General features: G+C 43.6%; 1 protein-coding gene across 5 annotated transcripts in view; it reads right to left on the bottom strand.

Moving 5' to 3' along the window:
• Positions 1-21649, bottom strand: part of PATJ (PATJ crumbs cell polarity complex component) — a 223039-nt gene that overhangs the window by 80800 nt on the left and 120590 nt on the right. For all 5 annotated transcript variants that reach the window (XM_073643781.1, XM_073643782.1, XM_073643780.1 and 2 more), the window contains one exon: positions 14319-14433. In XM_073643781.1, the coding sequence (XP_073499882.1) occupies positions 14319-14433 (115 nt within the window). The remainder of the gene's footprint in view (positions 1-14318; positions 14434-21649) is intronic.

Raw genomic sequence — 21649 nt, 5'->3', positions numbered from 1 at the left:
AGATGATGGGAAAAGTCCATGTCCTGCAGTTAATTCAGCACAGAGCGGAGCCCTAATGATTTTCTGAGAGTGGAGCACAAGGTGACTAATCTCCTGCTTCATCCACCAGTGATATAAATGGTTGATGGGACGAGCACGCTGCCGACTGCTCCCCACCGCGAGGATATAATCAGCGCTCAAAGTCTCACAGCTCAGAAGAGGGCAAAGGGGAGATTTAAAGGGTTCTTCCAAAAGTTTATAAATAAAGGGCCCAATTCATCATATCTGGGGATTTTTAAATCACTTTTTTTGTTTTGTCTTGTGATATTCATTGACATTTTTGCGCCAAATTCTTCAAAATGGCACATGCACTTTTGGTGCAAAATAAAAAAATGCTCTTTATTTTTTTCTTTAACACATTTTGCAACTCTTTAGCACAAAAAAAAGTTTCACGTCCCACTAAAGTGTCACAGAATTGGGCTAAGTCGCAGAGTTAGTGGTCATGTAAGCACAGATGGCCTGAGAGCCTATTTGCGCTCATTTTCCATTGTATCTTTTTTAAAAGTTCAGCCAAATTTTTGAATAAAAAAAACAGAAAGTCTTTAAACTGCTAAAAATCCATGAAGGGTCAATAAAAAATAATATATATATACAGCAGGTGAAATAAGTATTGAACATGTCACCAATTTTCTAAGTAAATCTATTTCTAAAAGGTGCTATTGACATGAAATTCTCACCAGATGTCGGTAACAACCCATACAATCCACACAGGCAGAGAGATTACCATAGATGTCCATGATTTATGTTACGTGTAATAATGAGAAATGACACAGGGAAAAAGTATTGAACGCCTCAAGAAAGGGAGGTGCAAAAAGCCCTGGAAAGTCCTGACACCATCTGAGATCTGTCAGTAATTAGAAAGCAATCCTGCCACCTAGTGACAAATAATATCCGCAGGTTCATCTGATGGCCTATAAAAAGGTGTCTCATTACTAAGGTGCCACACAAGAAACATCTCATGATGGGTAAAACCAGTGAGCTGTCTCAAGACCTTCATAAACCTTATTGTTGCAAAACATACGGATGGCATTGGTAACAGAAGAATTTCAAAACTACTGAAGGTTTCAGTGAGCGCTGCTGGGGCCATAATCGGAAGTGGAAAGAACATCATTTCACCATAAACTGGCCATGATTCGGTGCTCCCCCGCAAGATAACAGATAGAGGAGTGAAAAGAATTCAGAAGAGTTTTCCATGAGACAATGACTACCTGTGGAGAACTACTGAAAGACCTGGAATCAGCAGGTACAATTGTGTCACGGGTGTGTCGCCACGAAGATCGTCACGATTACACAGCCTGACTTCTCGCAGCTGACTTTTTGGTGCTTTGTGTTTTCGGCAGTGAGGGTGTTAATTCTCTTTCTCTCTGTGCTAGACGAGGTCCAGTCTCGCCCAGCTGCAATCAATGCTGCTGTAGTGAGTCTCCTTCAAATGCCTGCTGGTCTGTTTGGGAAGTGTCGGTGAAAGCATTTCATACAGACTTACAGAGCGGATCGTGGTATTTGGAGTTTCTGAGATAAGTGTATTTGGAGTGTATTTTCCCTTCCTCGCTTTATCATTTATCTCCTTTCCCGTTCGTGTTCCCTCTGTTGTAGTTGTGTAGTTTTTGTATGCAAGGTGGTTTTGGTTTTTCCCTTGTACTGTCTCGTTCGTCTAAGTACTGTGTGTGGGCATATTATTACTTGTCCTCTTTTGTTGTGATCGGGGTCCTTCTCAGGACTAGATTACTTAGGTGCAGGGATCCTCAGGAGGTAGGGGTTACGCTGGCGGCCTGGACCTCTGTACCTTTAACAGTACCTCCAGGTTGAGGGATTAGTCAGGGCCCCAGCTTAGGGTCAGCTTAGGCCCCCTACCTCCAGTATACAGAGACAGTGTGACATTTTCACCGACCCACTTAGTTTTTCTCCAGCTACCATGGATCCAGTAGCCGGTCTAGCTCGGCAGTTGCAGAGTTTGTCCATGGAGCTGGCGGACGTTAGGTCCAAGGTTTTGCATCCTCTGGAGCAAGCCGGACCAGAACCTAAAGTAGCTCTCCCTGACAGGTTCACTGGGGGGCGGGACAAGTTTTTTGTTTTCCGGGAGGCATGCAAATTGTACTTTCGGCTGCGGCCTCGGTCATCGGGGAGTGAAGAACAAAGGGTGGGAATTGTCATCTCGCTCCTACAAGGGGACCCACAATCTTGGGCGTTCTCTCTTCCCCCGGGCTCCCCGGCTCTCCAGTCAGTGGATAGGTTTTTCGCTGCTCTGGGACTCGTATATGATGACCCAGATCGGATCTCCCTTGCTGAGTCTAAGTTACGTAGGATCCAGCAGGGAGATCGTCCGGCGGAGGAATTCTGTTCGGAGTTCTGTAGGTGGGCCACGGACACCCAGTGGAATGACCCGGCTCTTAGGAGCCAGTTTTGTCAAGGTTTATCCGACAAATTACAGGATGTGTTGGCACAGTATGACTCTCCCGCGTCACTGGAAGCCGCTATGGCCCTGGCTATTCGCGTTGACAGACGGCTTCGGGAGAGGTGCGGGATAACTCGACCCCCTGTGATGACTCCACCTCCTAAAAGGTCCCCTCATATGGTGGTTCCCCTGGTCAGTCCAGAGGAGCCTATGCAATTAGGAGGGACATCATTTCGGGGGAGCTGACCGGTGGTGCGCCATAAGACAGGAAGGTGTTTCTTCTGCGGGAGAAAGGGACATTTTATTGGGGGGTGTCCATCCCGTCCCTTGCAGAGTGAAGAGTCGTCGGAAAACTGTTGATCCCAGGTTGTGTGGTGGACGGCAATCTGGGAGTAGGTATTTCGTCCCTAGGTTCGTCTCAGTTTCTCGTACCGGCGGAGGTGGTGGTGGGTACGAGAACTGAGAGGATATCTGTTCTTCTGGATAGTGGGGCCGGGGCTAATCTGGTTGATGCTCGGTTTGCCCGGGTTCAAGGTATGCGATTGAGTGAGTTGGCTAAACCCATCCCCATATTCTCGATCGATGCCAGGCCTCTCGGTCAGGGAAGTTTTTTGCAAGCTGTGCATGACGTAAAACTTCAAGTGGGGGCGATACATAAAGAACTGTTGTCTTGCTACGTGTTGGAGGGTCTTCCCACTCCTATAGTGTTGGGCCTTCCTTGGTTAACTAAGCATAACCCGGTTATTAATTGGCAAACCAGAGAGATAAGCCAATGGAGTAAATTCTGTAATAAAAACTGCATGAACACGGTCATCGGTGCGGTTACTCCTTGGGTCTTACCTCCATTTCTGGCGGACTTTGAGGATGTATTCTCGGAGAAAGGGTGTCAGGAACTACCTCCTCATCGCGAGTATGACTGTTCTGTAAACCTGCTCCCTGAGGCCAAGTTACCTAAAGCTAGGTTGTATAACCTTTCTGGTCCTGAGAGGCAGGCCATGAAGGATTATATTTCAGAAAGTCTGGCTAAGGGGCATATTAGACCTTCATCTTCACCGGTGGCTGCGGGGTTCTTCTTTGTTAAGAAGAAAGATGGAGGCCTACGCCCTTGCCTGGATTTCCGTGAACTTAATCGGATTACGGTCCGAGATCCGTATCCGCTCCCACTTATTCCCGATCTCTTTAATCAGATCGTGGGCGCCAAATGGTTCTCTAAGTTGGATCTCAGGGGGGCGTACAATCTGATTAGGATGAAGGAGGGGGATGAGTGGAAGACGGCGTTTAACACTCCGGAGGGGCATTATGAGAACCTTGTCATGCCATTCGGTCTGACTAATGCCCCGGCGGTGTTCCAACACTTTGTTAATGACATTTTTCGCCGCCTGGTGGGACAGTTTGTTGTCATATATCTGGATGATATCTTAATTTACTCGCCGGATCTGGTGTCTCATCAGGAGCACGTTAGGCAGGTGTTACAGATCTTGCGGGATAATAAACTGTATGCCAAATGGGAAAAGTGTGTGTTCGCCGTACAGGAACTCCAGTTTTTAGGCTTCCTGGTTTCAGCGTCCGGTTTTCGTATGGACCCTGGGAAAGTGCGGGCAGTTCTTGAGTGGGATCGGCCAGAGAATCTTAAGGCACTACAACATTTCCTGGGGTTTGCTAATTATTACCGGAAGTTCATTCGTAATTTCTCGTCCATGGTTAAGCCTCTCACAGACATGACTAAAAAGGGGACGGATTTTTCTAGGTGGTCTGACAAGGCTTGTCAAGCATTCTCCTGCTTGAAAAAATGTTTTGCCTCGGCACCCATACTCATTCAACCTGATGCGTCACAGCCATTCATTGTAGAGGTAGACGCTTCCGAGGTAGGGGTGGGAGCAGTATTGTCACAGGGTTCGTCCCCTGGTAAGTGGCATCCGTGCGCCTTTTTCTCTAAAAAATTGTCGTCCGCTGAGAGGAATTACGATGTCGGCAATAGGGAACTCTTGGCCATTAAGTTAGCTTTTGAGGAGTGGCACCATTTTTTGGAGGGGGCAGTCCATCCGGTCACCGTCATCACCGATCACAAGAACCTGCTATATCTGGAGTCCGCGAAACGTCTGAATCCCAGACAAGCTAGGTGGTCATTGTTTTTTACCAGGTTTAATTTTGTCGTTACATATCGTCCTGGGTCAAAAAATGTAAAGGCGGATGCCTTATCTCGTAGTTTCCCTGGGGCCGGGAATACGGACGACCCGATTCCTATCCTTCAGGAGGGGGTGGTGGTTTCGGCAGTATGCTCTGAGCTGGAGGAGGAGGTATTGGAGGCTCAGGGGGACGCCCCTGTTGGACCTCCGGGGAGACTGTTTGTTCCAGATCAGTTGCGACAAAAGGTGATCGAGGCACACCATAACTCAGTTTTGGCAGGACACCCGGGGAGTAAAGCAACTGTGGATCTTCTCTCGCGTCGGTTTTGGTGGCCTAACTTACATAAGGAGGTGGTAACTTTTGTAGCGTCCTGTGGGGTTTGTGCGCGCTCTAAGACCTCACATACCCGTCCGTCTGGGGCCCTCTTACCTTTGAAGATCCCGGAGCGTCCTTGGACTCATCTGTCTATGGACTTTATTACGGACCTCCCTCCGTCTTCGGGTAAAACGGTCATACTCGTTGTAGTGGACAGGTTCAGCAAGATGGCACATTTTATCGCTCTTCCGGCTCTCCCTAATGCTAAAACTCTTGCGCAGGTGTTCATTGGGGAGATTTTGAGGCTTCACGGGGTACCCTCCGATGTGGTGTCTGATCGGGGGTCTCAGTTTGTGTCCAAGTTCTGGAAGGCGTTTTGTGCACGGCGGGGGATGCATTTGTCATTCTCATCGGCTTTTCACCCTCAGACCAACGGTCAGACGGAACGTATGAACCAGAGCTTGGAGACATATCTCCGGTGTTTTGTGTCAGAGAACCAGGAGGACTGGGCTTCTTTCTTACCTCTGGCAGAGTTTGCTCTCAATAATAAGCGGAGCGAGTCCACTGGTAAGTCCCCGTTTTTTGGGGCATATGGTTTTCACCCCCAGTTTTGTACTTTCAGTAGGGGGGGGCTCTTCGGGGGTTCCTGAGGAGGAACGATTTTCCTCATCACTCGCTTCAGTATGGAGAGGGGTGCTGAAGAATCTGAATACTATGGGGAACCGATACAAACGTATGGCTGATAGGAGGAGAGTGTCTGGTCCGGACCGAAGTGTGAACGATCGGGTATGGTTGTCTACCAGGAATATTAAACTTAAGGTTCCCTCCTGGAAACTGGGTCCCAGGTTCATCGGGCCGTACAGAATCAGTTCTATTATTAATCCGGTGGCATTCCGTCTTGACCTCCCCCCTACGTTTAAAATTCACAACGTGTTCCACAGATCGTTGCTTAAGAGGTATGTGGCGCCGGTGGTACCGTCACCTTTGCCTCCCCCTCCAGTGGTGGTCAATGGTAACTTGGAGTTCCAGGTATCAAGGGTCATCGATTCACGTTTTAATCGTCGGTCCCTTCAGTACCTGGTTCATTGGAAAGGGTATGGTCCTGAGGAGAGGATGTGGGTTCCTGCGTCGGATATTAACGCAGACCGATTAGTTCGGGCCTTCCACACGACTCACCCGGATAAACCTGGCCCTGAGGGTCCGGAGGCCCCTCGTAGAAGGGGGGGTACTGTCAAGGGTGTGTCGCCACGAAGATCGTCACGATTACACAGCCTGACTTCTCGCAGCTGACTTTTTGGTGCTTTGTGTTTTCGGCAGTGAGGGAGTTAATTCTCTTTCTCTCTGTGCTAGACGAGGTCCAGTCTCGCCCAGCTGCAATCAATGCTGCTGTAGTGAGTCTCCTTCAAATGCCTGCTGGTCTGTTTGGGAAGTGTCGGTGAAAGCATTTCATACAGACTTACAGAGCGGATCGTGGTATTTGGAGTTTCTGAGATAAGTGTATTTGGAGTGTATTTTCCCTTCCTCGCTTTATCATTTATCTCCTTTCCCGTTCGTGTTCCCTCTGTTGTAGTTGTGTAGTCTTTGTATGCAAGGTGGTTTTGGTTTTTCCCTTGTACTGTCTCGTTCGTCTAAGTACTGTGTGTGGGCATATTATTACTTGTCCTCTTTTGTTGTGATCGGGGTCCTTCTCAGGACTAGATTACTTAGGTGCAGGGATCCTCAGGAGGTAGGGGTTACGCTGGCGGCCTGGACCTCTGTACCTTTAACAGTACCTCCAGGTTGAGGGATTAGTCAGGGCCCCAGCTTAGGGTCAGCTTAGGCCCCCTACCTCCAGTATACAGAGACAGTGTGACAAATTGTTTCCTAAAAATGCACTCAACCTCCGTGGCCTCTATGCACGCTCACCACACAACCTCCGTGGCCTGTATGCATGCTCACCACGCAACCTCCATGGCCTGTATGCAAGCTCACCACACAACCTCCGTGGCCTGTATGCAAGCTCACCACACAACCTCCGTGGCCTGTATGTATGCTCACCACGCAACCTCCATGGCCTGTACGCACGCTCACCACACAACCTCCATGGCCTGTATGCACGCTCACCACGCAACCTCCATGGCCTGTATGTATGCTCACCACGCAACCTCCATGGCCTGTACGCACGCTCACTACACAACCTCCATGGCCAGTATGCATGCTCACCACACAACCTCCGTGGCCTGTATGCACGTTCACCACACAACCTCCGTGGCCTGTATGCACGCTCACCACACAACCTCCGTGGCCTGTATGCATGCTCACCACGCAACCTCCATGGCCTGTATGCAAGCTCACCACACAACCTCCGTGGCCTGTATGCAAGCTCACCACACAACCTCCGTGGCCTGTATGTATGCTCACCACGCAACCTCCGTGGCCTGTACGCACGCTCACCACACAACCTCCATGGCCTGTATGCACGCTCACCACGCAACCTCCATGGCCTGTACGCACGCTCACTACACAACCTCCATGGCCAGTATGCATGCTCACCACACAACCTCCGTGGCCTGTATGCACGTTCACCACACAACCTCCGTGGCCTGTATGCAAGCTCACCACACAACCTCCGTGGCCTGTATGCAAGCTCACCACACAACCTCCGTGGCCTGTATGTATGCTCACCACGCAACCTCCATGGCCTGTACGCACGCTCACTACACAACCTCCATGGCCAGTATGCACGCTCACCACACAACCTCCGTGGCCTGTATGCACGTTCACCACACAACCTCCATGGCCAGTATGCACGCACACCACACAAACTCCATGACCTGTATGCACGCTCACCACACAACCTCCATGGCCAGTATGCACACTCACCACACAACCTCCATGGCCTGTATGCACGCTCACCACACAACCTCCATGGCCAGTATGCACGCACACCACACAACCTCCATGGCCAGTATGCACGCACACCACACAACCTCCATGGCCAGTATGCACGCACACCACACAACCTCCATGGCCAGTATGCATGCTCACCACACAACCTCCATGGCCTGTAACGCTCGCTCACCACGCAACCTCCATGGCCTGTATACACACTCACCACACAAGACTCCATTGCTGAACAAAAGCATGTTCAAGTGAATTTACAGTTTGCTTAACAACTTTTTTTTGGCTGTGAAATATAAGGAGAATATTGTCTGGTCTGATGAAACCAAAATTGAACTCTTTGGATGCCATAATACACACCACGTTTGGAGTTCAAAAGGCTACATATCACCCAAAAAATGCCATACCAACAGTGAAGTGTGGTGGTGGGAACATCATGGTGTGGGGCTGTTTTTCAGCAGACGGAACTGGCAAACTTCATATTCTTGAAGGAAGTATGAATGGACAAATGTACCGATATATTATTGATAAAAATCTGCTGCCATCTACCAGGATGATGAAGATGAAACGAGGGTGGAAATTTCAGCAAAACAATGATCCCAAACACCCAGCCAAGGAAACGCTCAATTGGTTTCAGAGAAAGAAAATAAAGCTGCTAGAATGGCTGAGCCGATCACCGGACCTGAATCCATAGAAAATGTATGGAAGGAACTAAAGCTCAGAGTTCATAGAAGGAGCCCACAGGACCGTCAGGATGTGACGAGTGTTTGTGTGGAAGAATGGGCCAAAATCACACCTGAGCAATGCCTGCGACTAGTTTCTCCACACATGAGGCGTCTGGAAGCTTCATCACCTACAAAGGCTTTTGTACGAAGAATTAAATAAATTTCAGTAAGCGTGGTCAATACTTTCTCACTGTGTCATATCCCATTATTACACATAATTTATGGACATCTATTGTGATATCTTTGCCTGTGTGGATTGGATGGGTTGTTACCGACATCTGGTGAGAATTTCATGTCAATAGCACCTTTAGAAATAGATTTACTGAGAACATTGGTGACAGGTTCAATACTTATTTCACTCGCTGTATATAATGTATAAGCAGAGGAAGCCTACGCGTTTCGAACACAAAAATCAGTTCTTAGTCATGGTCCCTATGATCCCAGGTGCACGGTCCCTTTAAAGTAAGAGACTTTTGGCTTTTTAAGCAGAAACAAATTTTTAATTAAACCTCCCACACCCACACCGCGCCGTCCTCCTGTCTTTGTGCATTGTGCTCCGGCCCTTTAAGGCATCTTCAAATTAAAATTATGATTAGTTATAAACTGTTGTTAGCGGGGGAGCTGTGTACATTCATTCTGCCCCTCCCCCCACCACCCTCATTCATCAGTGCCCTATCCACTCTCCATACAGGTCAATGAAGGACAGAGATGAAAGAAGCGACTACAGGTGCCGATGTAGCAGAGCTGAGTTTGTCATTGGACTCTTTGGGAAAAATGATCTCTATTTTGAAATTATTAATGAAAGTTGCGTTACACATTCACCTTGGGGACACATGTAGCAGAGCTGAAGGTCAAGTTTAAGTCACTGAGGTCAAGTTTAAACTTTTCACTGTTTTTACAAAATTTCCACTAAAAGATGCAGTTTGGCTTTCTTTTCAGAAGAAAACGCAACAACAAAAAAAATAAATCCAAGCAAATAAACTCTTAGACTCTTTAGGGCGTTGCGGCATTCTTTGTGGGCAGTCCTATGTAACAGAATGTTTTATCTGTATCACCATAAATTGTGCCAAACAACACACTCAACTCAGCTACAACATAAAAAAGTGTTATCTGGCACAAGACATGATCATGCCGTAATAATATGTTCCAGCTATGGTTTTACAAGGAGGTAAATTTCAAACTCAGCTCAACTACATCAGTCTATCTCCTTTTTCTACATCTCGACTTTTAATCCTGTGTAAAATCAAAGACAAAGAATCATAGTAGAACTGAATTTGTCATGTGACGACAATAAGCGTCATCTGTGGTTTTACTCTGGGCAAAATTACAGACTTGTCACTGCTACATCTATAGCTCTGAGTTTACATAGGACTAAAAGCAAAGGTGTAGCAGAGACGTATGAGTTATGTGACACGGTCAGGGCATGTTCCAATATGTTATAGTATATCGGACTGCAGGTGAAAATGTTACAGCGCCAATGACAAACTCAACTCTGCTAAATCCATAAGAAGTGACTCATGATATCAGCGTCACCGTCGCTCGCTGTAGCTCTGCTACAACGGTGATTAATGACTGCACATGTCTCAATATCAGGGTTTATCACACAAGAGGTTGCCCAAATGACACGTTCAGCTCTGCTCTATATATTTTATTCACCCCATAAAATGACTAAACCGATTCCGATTTCAGAATCATCACAATGCACAAACCGTGCAGCTCTCAGACACTTGGATAACAAGTCCAGCTCTGCTACATCTGTAGCATTTAATTAACCATGTCACAATGCAAACACGGTCACTGCGGGGAGCTCATTGTATGGAGCATGTGAATAGGGGAATCATTACTTATCTGCCGGCGGTGGAGCAGAGCGCTGCCTCTTACCTGGGAACCCCCCCTGCACCATGGCTGATAGCGCGGGCGCTCAGCGCGGCTGCATAGCTGGACGGACGTCCTTACACCGCAGGAGGCTACGAACCGCTCTCTCCGATTTCCTCCGATGACCTTGGGGCCTACGAATGTGTTTCCTCCGCTGCGAGATGCGATCAATTAGTGAGCGTGCAGCGGCTCGGAGGCTCGTCTGGCAGCAGATGGGCTCCAAGTAGTAAAGTACGTGCGGGGAGCAAGTGGCGGCTGGCAGCATCGGACCCACTGAGACGGCAGCCCAGCTGGTGCGGCGCCTGCATCACTCAGCATCAATGCAAGGGGGGCCGATCACAGAGTCTCAGGGGGGTCCGCAATCTCCCACTACCTAACAGTCACTGAATAACTTCCTTCCTGTAAATGCAGCAACTTTCTTACATAATTCTTTTCCTCTAGTATTTGGCTTTTTTTTTTTCGTCATTTATTCTACTTTTTAATTTGTGCCTTTTTTAAAGTCTATTTTATATGTATTTGATTTTTATTTCTTTTTTTTTAATGTATTTAACTTGGCCTTTTTGTTTTTCACAATTTCGGCTGTTTGTGACTTTTTAAACAATTGTAACATTTTTTTTTTTTTTTATGTAAATGTACTCGAATCCCCCCTCACTGATCCCAAAGGGGAGATTTTAAGTACACCTGACATTTTTTGGAGAACAATTTTGCAACTCTTTATAAAAATCAGAAAATGAGACTTTTTGCCCTAAAAAAAGAAGAAAAAAAAAAAAGTAGCAAAAAAGGTTAAAAAGACGGAAGATTATTGATTTTGTGTAAAATTCATGAACCAGTTTGAAGAATTTGGCACAAATAAACGCCAATGAATACCACAAGACAAGAAAAGGACTTAAAATAAAAAACAAACTGACCTAATAAGTCTCTATAATCAACCTAACCATCATGGTGGGATGGAAGCTCAGCTCGATTCCTCTTATCCAGCACTGGTCACTTGTGATCCCCTAAAACGAAGGCGAGAAGTCCTGACAAACTGTTTTTTTGGGGGGGGATTTAGTCCTACAAGTGACTTTTGGAGTTACCAAAACAAACAAAATAGAGTAATTATACAATTTCCGAAATACTTCCTGCATCAATCATTTATCATTTTCAGGATCTCTGCTTGCTGTCATTCAACACAAAAGCTTCATTGTTCACCTACAGGGGATAAAAATCCATCCTGGTCAAGTAGTTACATCCCAGTTATCACAGCTATGTCTTTAAATGAGTCGAAGGCCTCTGTGTCCATCACGTGAGCACGACAGATGTTATTTACCCGCCGAAAGTTACAATGAAGATTTCTATTCAAAGACAGCAAGCAAAAATCTCAAGCAATGGGATACTGATATAGAAAGCATATTAAAAAAAAAATTGTATAGCTTTGCGATACAAATAACATTTTACTTGCTGACCCCTTTAAGGCTATTCGTTACTAATTGAAATGGAAAAAAAACAACAAAAAGCTATAAAGAATAACTTTGAAGTTGATCTTTAACCCAAAAAACGTACAAATCCTCCGATTCTTGTAAGATTTACAGGCTATGAAATGTAAATAAGTTTTGCAATAGTGACACCCAGTGGTTGAAAATAAGAAATACACTTTCAAGTAACTTTTAAATAACACCATATCTGGCTATTTAGGGGCAGACATATTATTGGAGCAACATGGGCAGAAGCACAGGGGCCCAAGAGATAAGGGGGGCGATTTCCACACCCAAAGCAGGTGGAACTGTGCATTATGCTGAGCTATTGGACTGCAAAGGGCCCATATACTGTTCTTGCTCAGGTGCACTTCTCTGTCTGTGTCCGCCATAGTGTCATTATATGACTTTTATATTGCATTTATCAGCAGTTTTCACCACTGCAGTTTCTAGCTCTATTTTGTAATTCACTCTGAACTGGTGGGTGGAGATGAGCCGCAATGATCTCTCCCATATACAGACATGTGGGATTCCAGCTCATCCTTCCATAGTTAGCACACAGAGAAGAAGAGCAGTAGAAGGAGGACATTACACTGAAGTACTGAGCAGTGTAGATGTGAATCCAGCTCTGGGGTTAGCTGAAAGACTTGTTGGAACGTTCAGCGTGATCTTTCTCTGTATGACTCTGCCTGTTCCCTTCCTCTGCTCCTCTCACCTATTCCCTTCTCCTTACAGTATAATGGGGTGTGTAACCTGACACCTCACTGAGCCGGCCTTCTGTCTTGTCTGAGTAAAACGGAGCTGAGTGGATGATCATGTCAGGAAGACGGGGTAGAGGAAGGAAGCGGATTTCTCTGATAAGTCATAAGATATTTTACTGTTTCTTAAATTTGCCTTTACGCAAAAGTCTATTGAAAGTTTAACCCCTTTAAGGACAAAGCTAATTTTCATTTTGGCTTTTTCATTTTTTTCCTCTCCCTTTTTTAAATAACGCCAACTTTTTTATTTTTTTTTTTATTTTCTCACTGGTACAGACGTACTACGAGTTGTAATTTTGAATTGCACCATTCATTTTACCTTATAAAGTAAGGGAAAAATGGCAAAAATCCCCCCAAAAAACCACGGTGACATTTTTTTTCCACAATTCTGCCATTGTTCTTTGGGATTTATTTTTATGGGGTTAATTGTGCACTAAAAATAATCTGGCAACATAATTGTAATCTTCAGGACAATTATGGTAAATACCAATATGTATATTTTTTTACATTTTATTTTTAAAAAACTTTAAAATTATTATATATATATATATATATATATATATATATATATATATATATATATATATATATATATATATATATATATATATATATATATATATATATATATATATATATACACATACATATACACACACATTTTAAAGTTTTTCATTTACTTTTCACTTCTTTTTTTTCAGTCCCTCTGGTGAACTTGAACCTTTGATAGTTTGATTGCTTCTACTATAGAACAGCAAAACTAAAGTATTGATGTGTATGGTAAAAAAAAATCACGTCTCCTATCTATGACACCAAGCCTGGGACTGGACCTCATAGATGAAATAACATGACAGACACGGGGGCAGGAACTGTGTGTGTCACGTTACACCCTGTTTGCAAACAGCTCTGCCTTTATTATGCCAAAAGAATTTTCTCAATTTAAAAAAAGTTAAAAAGAAATGGTCTGACCCTTAAAAGTGTTCTAAAAAAAAATAAATAAAAAAAGGTCACGAAGTGGTGTAAGCTAATAAAGTGATTAATAGTAATTTGCGGAGTAATCCTCATCCTTTCCCATTCCAACTATTCCGAATCTTATTATTTTACACCATCCTGGACAATCCCTTTAAACTGGATCCTAAAGAAAAAAAAAGAAAAAAAAAAATTGCTTGGGAGCGCCACCTACTGGTCATTACTTGTACAACTCTTCAAGTAAGTTTGAAATAAATATGAGAGATACTAGATGGATATTTCCATGATGTCAACAACATGGGAAACAATATTGTAACATTGTTAAAGACACCAATAAAAAAAAATGTAAGAATTTCATGGATGAGATCGATCGATTGATCGATCAGGAATCAAAAAAACAGCAGCACTCTAAAAGGTTCAATGAAAAAGTAGAGGTGCCCTTATTAATCCAAATGCAACGTTTCCGTTCAAACTTTTTTCAAGGTTGACAAATGCTCCGTGTATTTAAGCCCGAAACTTTGCCACTTCTTTAAGAACATTTTAGCACTGAACATTTCCTGGAGTGCTGGCTATATTCTTTGGAATTTCTAGATGGATAAATATATTTTAAAATATAAAATTCTATGATAACAATCTAATCATAAAGATAATGATGTCATGAAATGTAAGAATGTTATGGTATGAAGTTTTGGATAATCTATAGAAAAAAAAAAAAAAAAGAATAATTTAAATTTAAAGATGAAGAATTTGTTTCATGAAAAAAAACATAAAAAATTTTTCTTACCATCACGGTCCACAATGTCAGGTTCAACCTCAGATGTGACAGGAGTGGGGGACTCTCTATACGGAGGGGGAAGCTTCATTGGTGGTGGAGGGCCGGCAGGTCCTGGAGAGACGCTCTGCACGAGAGGGGAATATTCATACGTATTCACAAATCATTCACAAATCATGTGATATCAATTAAAACATTCAAAAAAAAAATCGAAATAAATATTAGAAACATAATAGAGACATAGAAAAAAAGTAAAAATCATAAAAGTTAAGAAATGCATATAATATCAATCTTTAATACAGGAGGACAAGAAAGGTCCATTACCATGAGGATGTTCAAAAACGTTACATAGGGCAAAATTAAAAATGGCAAAAGAAAGAAAATGCAGCATGATCCTAACCAGAAATACATGCTATACCTAGAGACAATAAACCGCCATTGTTTATGTTCCAAAATGACCAGGTGCAAATAATAATAATAATGCATTAAATAGGGGAGAAAAATAAATATTTCTCGTTACCTCGCAGAGTCGGAGGCAGCGGACGCAGTAAAACCTCGGAGAATCGCTGGGACTCAACATTGTGTCTTTTATGGAGAGTAAACTAAAAAGCCCATTCCCCGTGTCTTGTATTTCACAGGACATCTATTAGTCCTCAGGACGGCGCTTTATGTTTGGAAAACAAATATCAGGTTTTATTTAATTCTGCAATAGATCTCGCTGCTAATAGCAAAATGCACTTATGGAAAAAAGGGGAAAACATTGTAACAAACTGCCCTAGCGTCCAGAATCTGCACAGGATGGGAACATTAGGTGCATTTCTGAAAGAGAGACCTGAAAATGGTCAAATGCCAACCGCAAAGTGCAGCCAAAATGAGCAATATAATTACTTTATGTTCATATTAATATAATTAAGTAAATAATTTAAGACACGTGAATATTCTGCAATTCTTTTTATTTCTACTCCAGACCATTTTTGCCCACTAGTCTTCCTGCAGTTCTCATCGGCAGTCCTGTTCGCTCTCGTGAGGCCGCCTTTTCTGACAACTGGTCACTCAGAAGGTCCTCCCTTCCTCTCCAAGTTCTTCCTGGCAGTCAATCAGAACACTTCCCCTCCCACAATGTCTCTTCCTGAAAAACTTTACATTTAAACTTAGATCATGTTTTACTTTCTCAGATATCAATGATACAAATTCAAATTTATAAAGAAATACTGGGAGATGTAGATCTTAGCATCAATGATGGAGGTAGTAGTTAGATTCTCATATTTGGCAGCTAAAACATTTCACTGGGAAAAGGAAAAACTAAACATAGTCACTAGATAGATAAAATGCCGACATGATGCTAGATAAGAAGAACAGAAACAAAATATGATTAGGCAGTGGAGAAAGAGGATGAAAAACACACCACTCCACGAAGGGAAGAGAGCAACCCAAAAAGGCCACCGGTTACTGGGGAACTACATATGCCACTGAGCATAAGGAAGAAGGGAATTAACAGATCCCTGGGCATCAGGACAGGAAACAACCATACCACTGGGCATCGAGAAGAGAGAAACCAAGCATGCCAATGGACATTGGGAGTAGAGGAGATAAACATACCACCAGGAACAAAACATCTTACTGTTGACCAATAACAGGAAAGCCAAACATGCCTTGACTAGACAAGAGAAGAACAAGACAGGCCACAAGACACCGAGAAGAGAAGAACAAGACAGGCCACAAGACACCGGGAAGAGAAGAACAAGACAGGCCACAAGACACCGGGAAGAGAAGAACAAGACAGGCCACAAGACACCGAGAAGAGAAGAACAAGACAGGCCACAAGACACCAGGAAGAGAAGAACAAGACAGGCCACAAGACACCGGGAAGAGAAGAACAAGACAGGCCACAAGACACCGGGAAGAGAAGAACAAGACAGGCCACAAGACACCGAGAAGAGAAGAACAAGACAGGCCACAAGACACCGGGAAGAGAAGAACAAGACAGGCCACAAGACACCGGGAAGAGAAGAACAAGACAGGCCACAAGACACCGGGAAGAGAAGAACAAGACAGGCCACAAGACACCGGGAAGAGAAGAACAAGACAGGCCACAAGACACCGGGAAGAGAAGAACAAGACAGGCCACAAGACACCGGGAAGAGAAGAACAAGACAGGCCACAAGACACCGGGAAGAGAAGAACAAGACAGGCCACAAGACACCGGGAAGAGAAGAACAAGACAGGCCACAAGACACCGGGAAGAGAAGAACAAGACAGGCTACAAGACACTGGGAAGAGAAGAACAAGACAGCCCACAAGACATTGGGAAGAGAAGAACAAGACAGCCCACAAGACATTGGGAAGAGAAGAAAAGGACAAGTCAGTAGACACTGGGAAGAAGGAAACTTAGCATGTTGCTGGGCACAAAGAAGAGAAGAACCAAACCTGCCACAATTGTACAAAGAAGAATGGAACCAAAATGTATTGCTAGTTACTAGAAAGAGGAAAATCAAACTTGCCAGCAAGCACCAGAAAGAAGGGAACCAAAAGATGTCACTGGACACCGAGAAGAGGGCAACCAAACATGCCACCAAGCACCAGGAAAAAAGGAACCAAAGATGCCACTAGGCACTGGGAACCAAACATATCACTGGGCACCATGATAAGGAGAATGAAACATGCCAATGAGCACCAGGAAAAAGGGAACAAAAAACATGCAATTGGGCACCGAGAAGTAAAGCAAACGTACTGGTAGCCACTAGTATCCAAACACAACACCAGGAAGAATGGAACCAAAAATATGGCTGGGCATAAAAAAAAATTAAGAGAAGAATGTAAACAAGCCACAAGGCATAAAAAAGGGGAAGCAAACAAGCTGCTAGTCACCAGAAAAAAAAGAACCAAACTTGTTGCTGGGCACCAAGAATAGGAGAACAAAATATGCCACTAGCCACTGGCAAAAGGGGAACAAAATAGACCTCAGGGAACCAACATGGCACTGGCAATGGGAAGTGAGGAATTAAACCTGCTACTAAACACTGAGAAGAGGACAAGCCAATAACTTAAAACAGTAACCAACCACCAGAAAATATGTAAAAGCAGAATCAACGACATAAGCACTGGAATCCCATGGCGATCCAATGGTGGTTTGTGGCGCATGTTTTCAGTTAAAACTTTGTGAACGATTGCATAAAACGGACGGTCAAAAAACAGACATTGCAAATATGGGTCAATATAGAGTAAAACCGCACACACTGGCCAAACCGTGGCTGTTAGGTGCAGCCCACCCTGAAGAAATAACATTTTGGGGGGATTATTGTTACCGGATTCTATCATCACTTGTTAAGTTTTGTGCTGAATTCTCATCAAAAAAGTTTTCAAGTTCTAAATCAAAAAATTTGATTCTGCTGAGAAACAACACAACAAACAATAAAAAACAACAGGAATAAAAAAAAGAAAAAAAAAAAAGTATAAGAAATGTAAGAGAGTTACGAATATCCAGAAACAAGACACATTAGCTAAGTAATGAATGACTTGCAATCAGGCGGCTGATTAGAGGCGATAATTGCTGGGTACCGGAGGCCGTTTTTGAATATAAATGCTACACTTTGGGAAATAATTTAATTGAATACGTTCTTGTTTACTTAAAAGTGAGCGCCATCTGGAGAAGCTGCCGAAACGAGGATCAGCAAAAAGTATATATATAAAAAAATTAAGCAATTAAAAAAATAAATAACGAGTAAATTAAAGTGCTATATAATTAGCGCACGGTAGCTGTCCTAATATTAGGACGATGATTACAATAGTCAAAGAAAACACTGCAGAGCTTATTGTAATGTTAAAAATATTAAAAAAGGTGACATTTCCAATTTTTTTGTTAAAGAAGTTTCATGGGATTGAAAAATACATGGCTGTTTTTTTCCAAAAGAAGCCCCATACCCATCCTTAGGATGTGGTGGTACTGCAGCTCAGCACCCGCAACATTAACGGAGTGGTGTTACAATATCAGGAATAAACAAAAGTGACTGTTTCTGGAAGAAAGTAGATATGTTTTACCAATTTAGACAACTCCTTCACCCTACAGTTCACATTATAGTAGCAAGTATCTCAGAAACTGTCGTGTATATAACGGTGAATTGTCTGAACCATGTTGTACTATTTGATTAAAGTTCAAAATAGTGAGTGCAGCTCTGGAGTATAATACAGGATGTAACTCAGGATCAGTACAGGATCAGTAATGTAATGTATGTACACAGTGACTGCACCAGAAGAATAGTGAGTGCAGCTCTGGAGTATAATACAGCATGTAACTCAGGATCAGTAATGTAATGTATGTACACAGTGACTGCACCAGAAGAATAGTGAGTGCAGCTCTGGAGTATAATACAGGATGTAACACGGGATCAGTAATGTAATGTATGTACACAGTGACTGCACCAGCAGAATAGTGAGTGCAGCTCTGGAGTATAATACAGGATGTAACTCAGGGTCAGTACCAGATAAGTAATGTAATGTATGTACACAGTGACTGCACCAGCAGAATAGTGAGTGCAGCTCTGGAGTATAATACAGGATGTAACTCAGGGTCAGTACAGGATCAGTAATGTAATGTATGTACACAGTGACTGCACCAGCAGAATAGTGAGTGCAGCTCTGGAGTATAATACAGGATGTAACTCAGGATCAGTACAGGATCAGTAATGTAATGTATGTACACAGTGACTGCACCAGCAGAATAGTGAGTGCAGCTCTGGAGTATAATACAGGATGTAACACAAGATCAGTAATGTAATGTATGTACACAGTAACTGCACCAGCAGAATAGTGAGTGCAGCTCTGGAGTATAATACAGGATGTAATTCAGGGTCAGTACCAGATAAGTAATGTAATGTATGTACACAGTGACTGCACCAGCAGAATAGTGAGTGCAGCTCTGGAGTATAATACAGGATGTAACTCAGGGTCAGTACCAGATAAGTAATGTAATGTATGTACACAGTGACTGCACCAGCAGAATAGTGAGTGCAGCTCTGGAGTATAATACAGGATGTAACTCAGGATCAGTACAGGATCAGTAATGTAATGTATGTACACAGTGACTGCACCAGCAGAATAGTGAGTGCAGCTCTGGAGTATAATACAGGATGTAACACAAGATCAGTAATGTAATGTATGTACACAGTAACTGCACCAGCAGAATAGTGAGTGCAGCTCTGGAGTATAATACAGGATGTAATTCAGGGTCAGTACCAGATAAGTAATGTAATGTATGTACACAGTGACTGCACCAGCAGAATAGTGAGTGCAGCTCTGGAGTATAATACAGGATGTAACTCAGGGTCAGTACCAGATAAGTAATGTAATGTATGTACACAGTGACTGCACCAGCAGAATAGTGAGTGCAGCTCTGGAGTATAATACAGGATGTAACTCAGGATCAGTACAGGATCAGTAATGTAATGTATGTACACAGTGACTGCACCAGCAGAATAGTGAGTGCAGCTCTGGAGTATAATACAGGATGTAACACAAGATCAGTAATGTAATGTATGTACACAGTAACTGCACCAGCAGAATAGTGAGTGCAGCTCTGGAGTATAATACAGGATGTAATTCAGGGTCAGTACCAGATAAGTAATGTAATGTATGTACACAGTGACTGCACCAGCAGAATAGTGAGTGCAGCTCTGGAGTATAATACAGGATGTAACTCAGGATCAGTACAGGATCAGTAATGTAATGTATGTACACATTGACTGCACCAGCAGAATAGTGAGTGCAGCTCTGGAGTATAATACAGGATGTAACTCAGGATCAGTACAGGATCAGTAATGTAATGTATGTACACAGTGACTGCACCAGCAGAATAGTGAGTGCAGCTCTGGAGTATAATACAGGATGTAACACAGGATCAGTAATGTAATGTATGTACACAGTGACTGCACCAGCAGAATAGTGAGTGCAGCTCTGGAGTATAATACAGGATGTAATTCAGGATCAGTAATGTAATGTATGTACACAGTGACTGCACCAGCAGAATAGTGAGTGCAGCTCTGGAGTATAATACAGGATGTAACTCAGGATCAGTAATGTAATGTATGTACACAGTGACTGCACCAGCAGAATAGTGAGTGCAGCTCTGGAGTATAATACAGGATGTAACACAGGATCAGTAATGTATGTACACAGTGACTGCACAAGCAGAATAGCGAGTGCAGCTCTGGAGTATAATACAGGATGTAACTCAGGATCAGTACAGGTTCAGTAATGTAATGTATGTACACAGTGACTGCAGCTGCAGAATAGTGAGTGCAGCTCTGGAGTATAATACAGGATGTAACTCAGGATCAGTAATGTAAGGTATGTACACAGTGACTGCACCGGCAGAATAGTGAGTGCAGCTCTGGAGTATAATACAGGATGTAACTCAGGATCAGTAATGTAATGTACAGTATAGACCAAAAGTTTGGACACACCTTCTCATTTAAAGATTTTTCTGTATTTTCATGACTATGAAAATTGTACATTCACACTGAAGGCATCAAAACTATGAATTAACACATGTGGAATTATATACTTAACAAAAAAGTGTGAAACAACTGAAAATATGTCTTATATTCTAGGTTCTTCAAAGTAGCCACCTTTTGCTTTGATGACTGCTTTGCACACTCTTGGCATTCTCTTGATGAGCTTCAAGAGGTAGTCACCGGAAATGGTCTTCCAATAATCTTGAAGGAGTTCCCAGAGGTGCTTAGCACTTGTTGGCCCTTTTGCCTTCACTCTGCGGTCCAGCTCACCCCAAACCATCTCGATTGGGTTCAGGTCTGGTGACTGTGGAGGCCAGGTCATCTGGCGTAGCACCCCATCACTCTCCTTCTTGGTCAAATAGCCCTTACACAGCCTGGAGGTGTGTTTGGGGTCATTGTCCTGTTGAAAAATAAATGATGGTCCAACCAAACGCAAACCGGATGGAATAGCATGCCGCTGCAAGATGCTGTGGTACCCATGCTGGTTCAGTATGCCTTCAATTTTGAATAAATCCCCAACAGTGTCACCAGTAAAGCACCCCCACACCATCACACCTCCTCCTCCATGCTTCACGGTGGGAACCAGGCATGTAGAGTCCATCCGTTCACCTTTTCTGCGTCGCACAAAGACACGGTGGTTGGAACCAAAGATCTCAAATTTGGACTCATCAGACCAAAGCACAGATTTCCACTGGTCTAATGTCCATTCCTTGTGTTCTTTAGCCCAAATAGTTGTTGAAGAGATGTGTCTGCTGTTAGAACTCTGTGTCGCATTGACCTGGTCTCTAATCTGAGCTGCTGTTAACCTGCGATTTCTGAGGCTGGTGACTCGGA

Source organism: Phyllobates terribilis, unplaced genomic scaffold, assembly GCF_046119375.1.
Source record: "Phyllobates terribilis strain yellow unplaced genomic scaffold, ASM4611937v1 Scaffold_8__6_contigs__length_399053987, whole genome shotgun sequence".
Lineage (NCBI taxonomy): Eukaryota > Metazoa > Chordata > Amphibia > Anura > Dendrobatidae > Phyllobates > Phyllobates terribilis.
The sequence above is the reverse complement of the archived record's forward strand: the minus strand, read 5'-3'. Positions and strand labels throughout refer to the sequence as shown.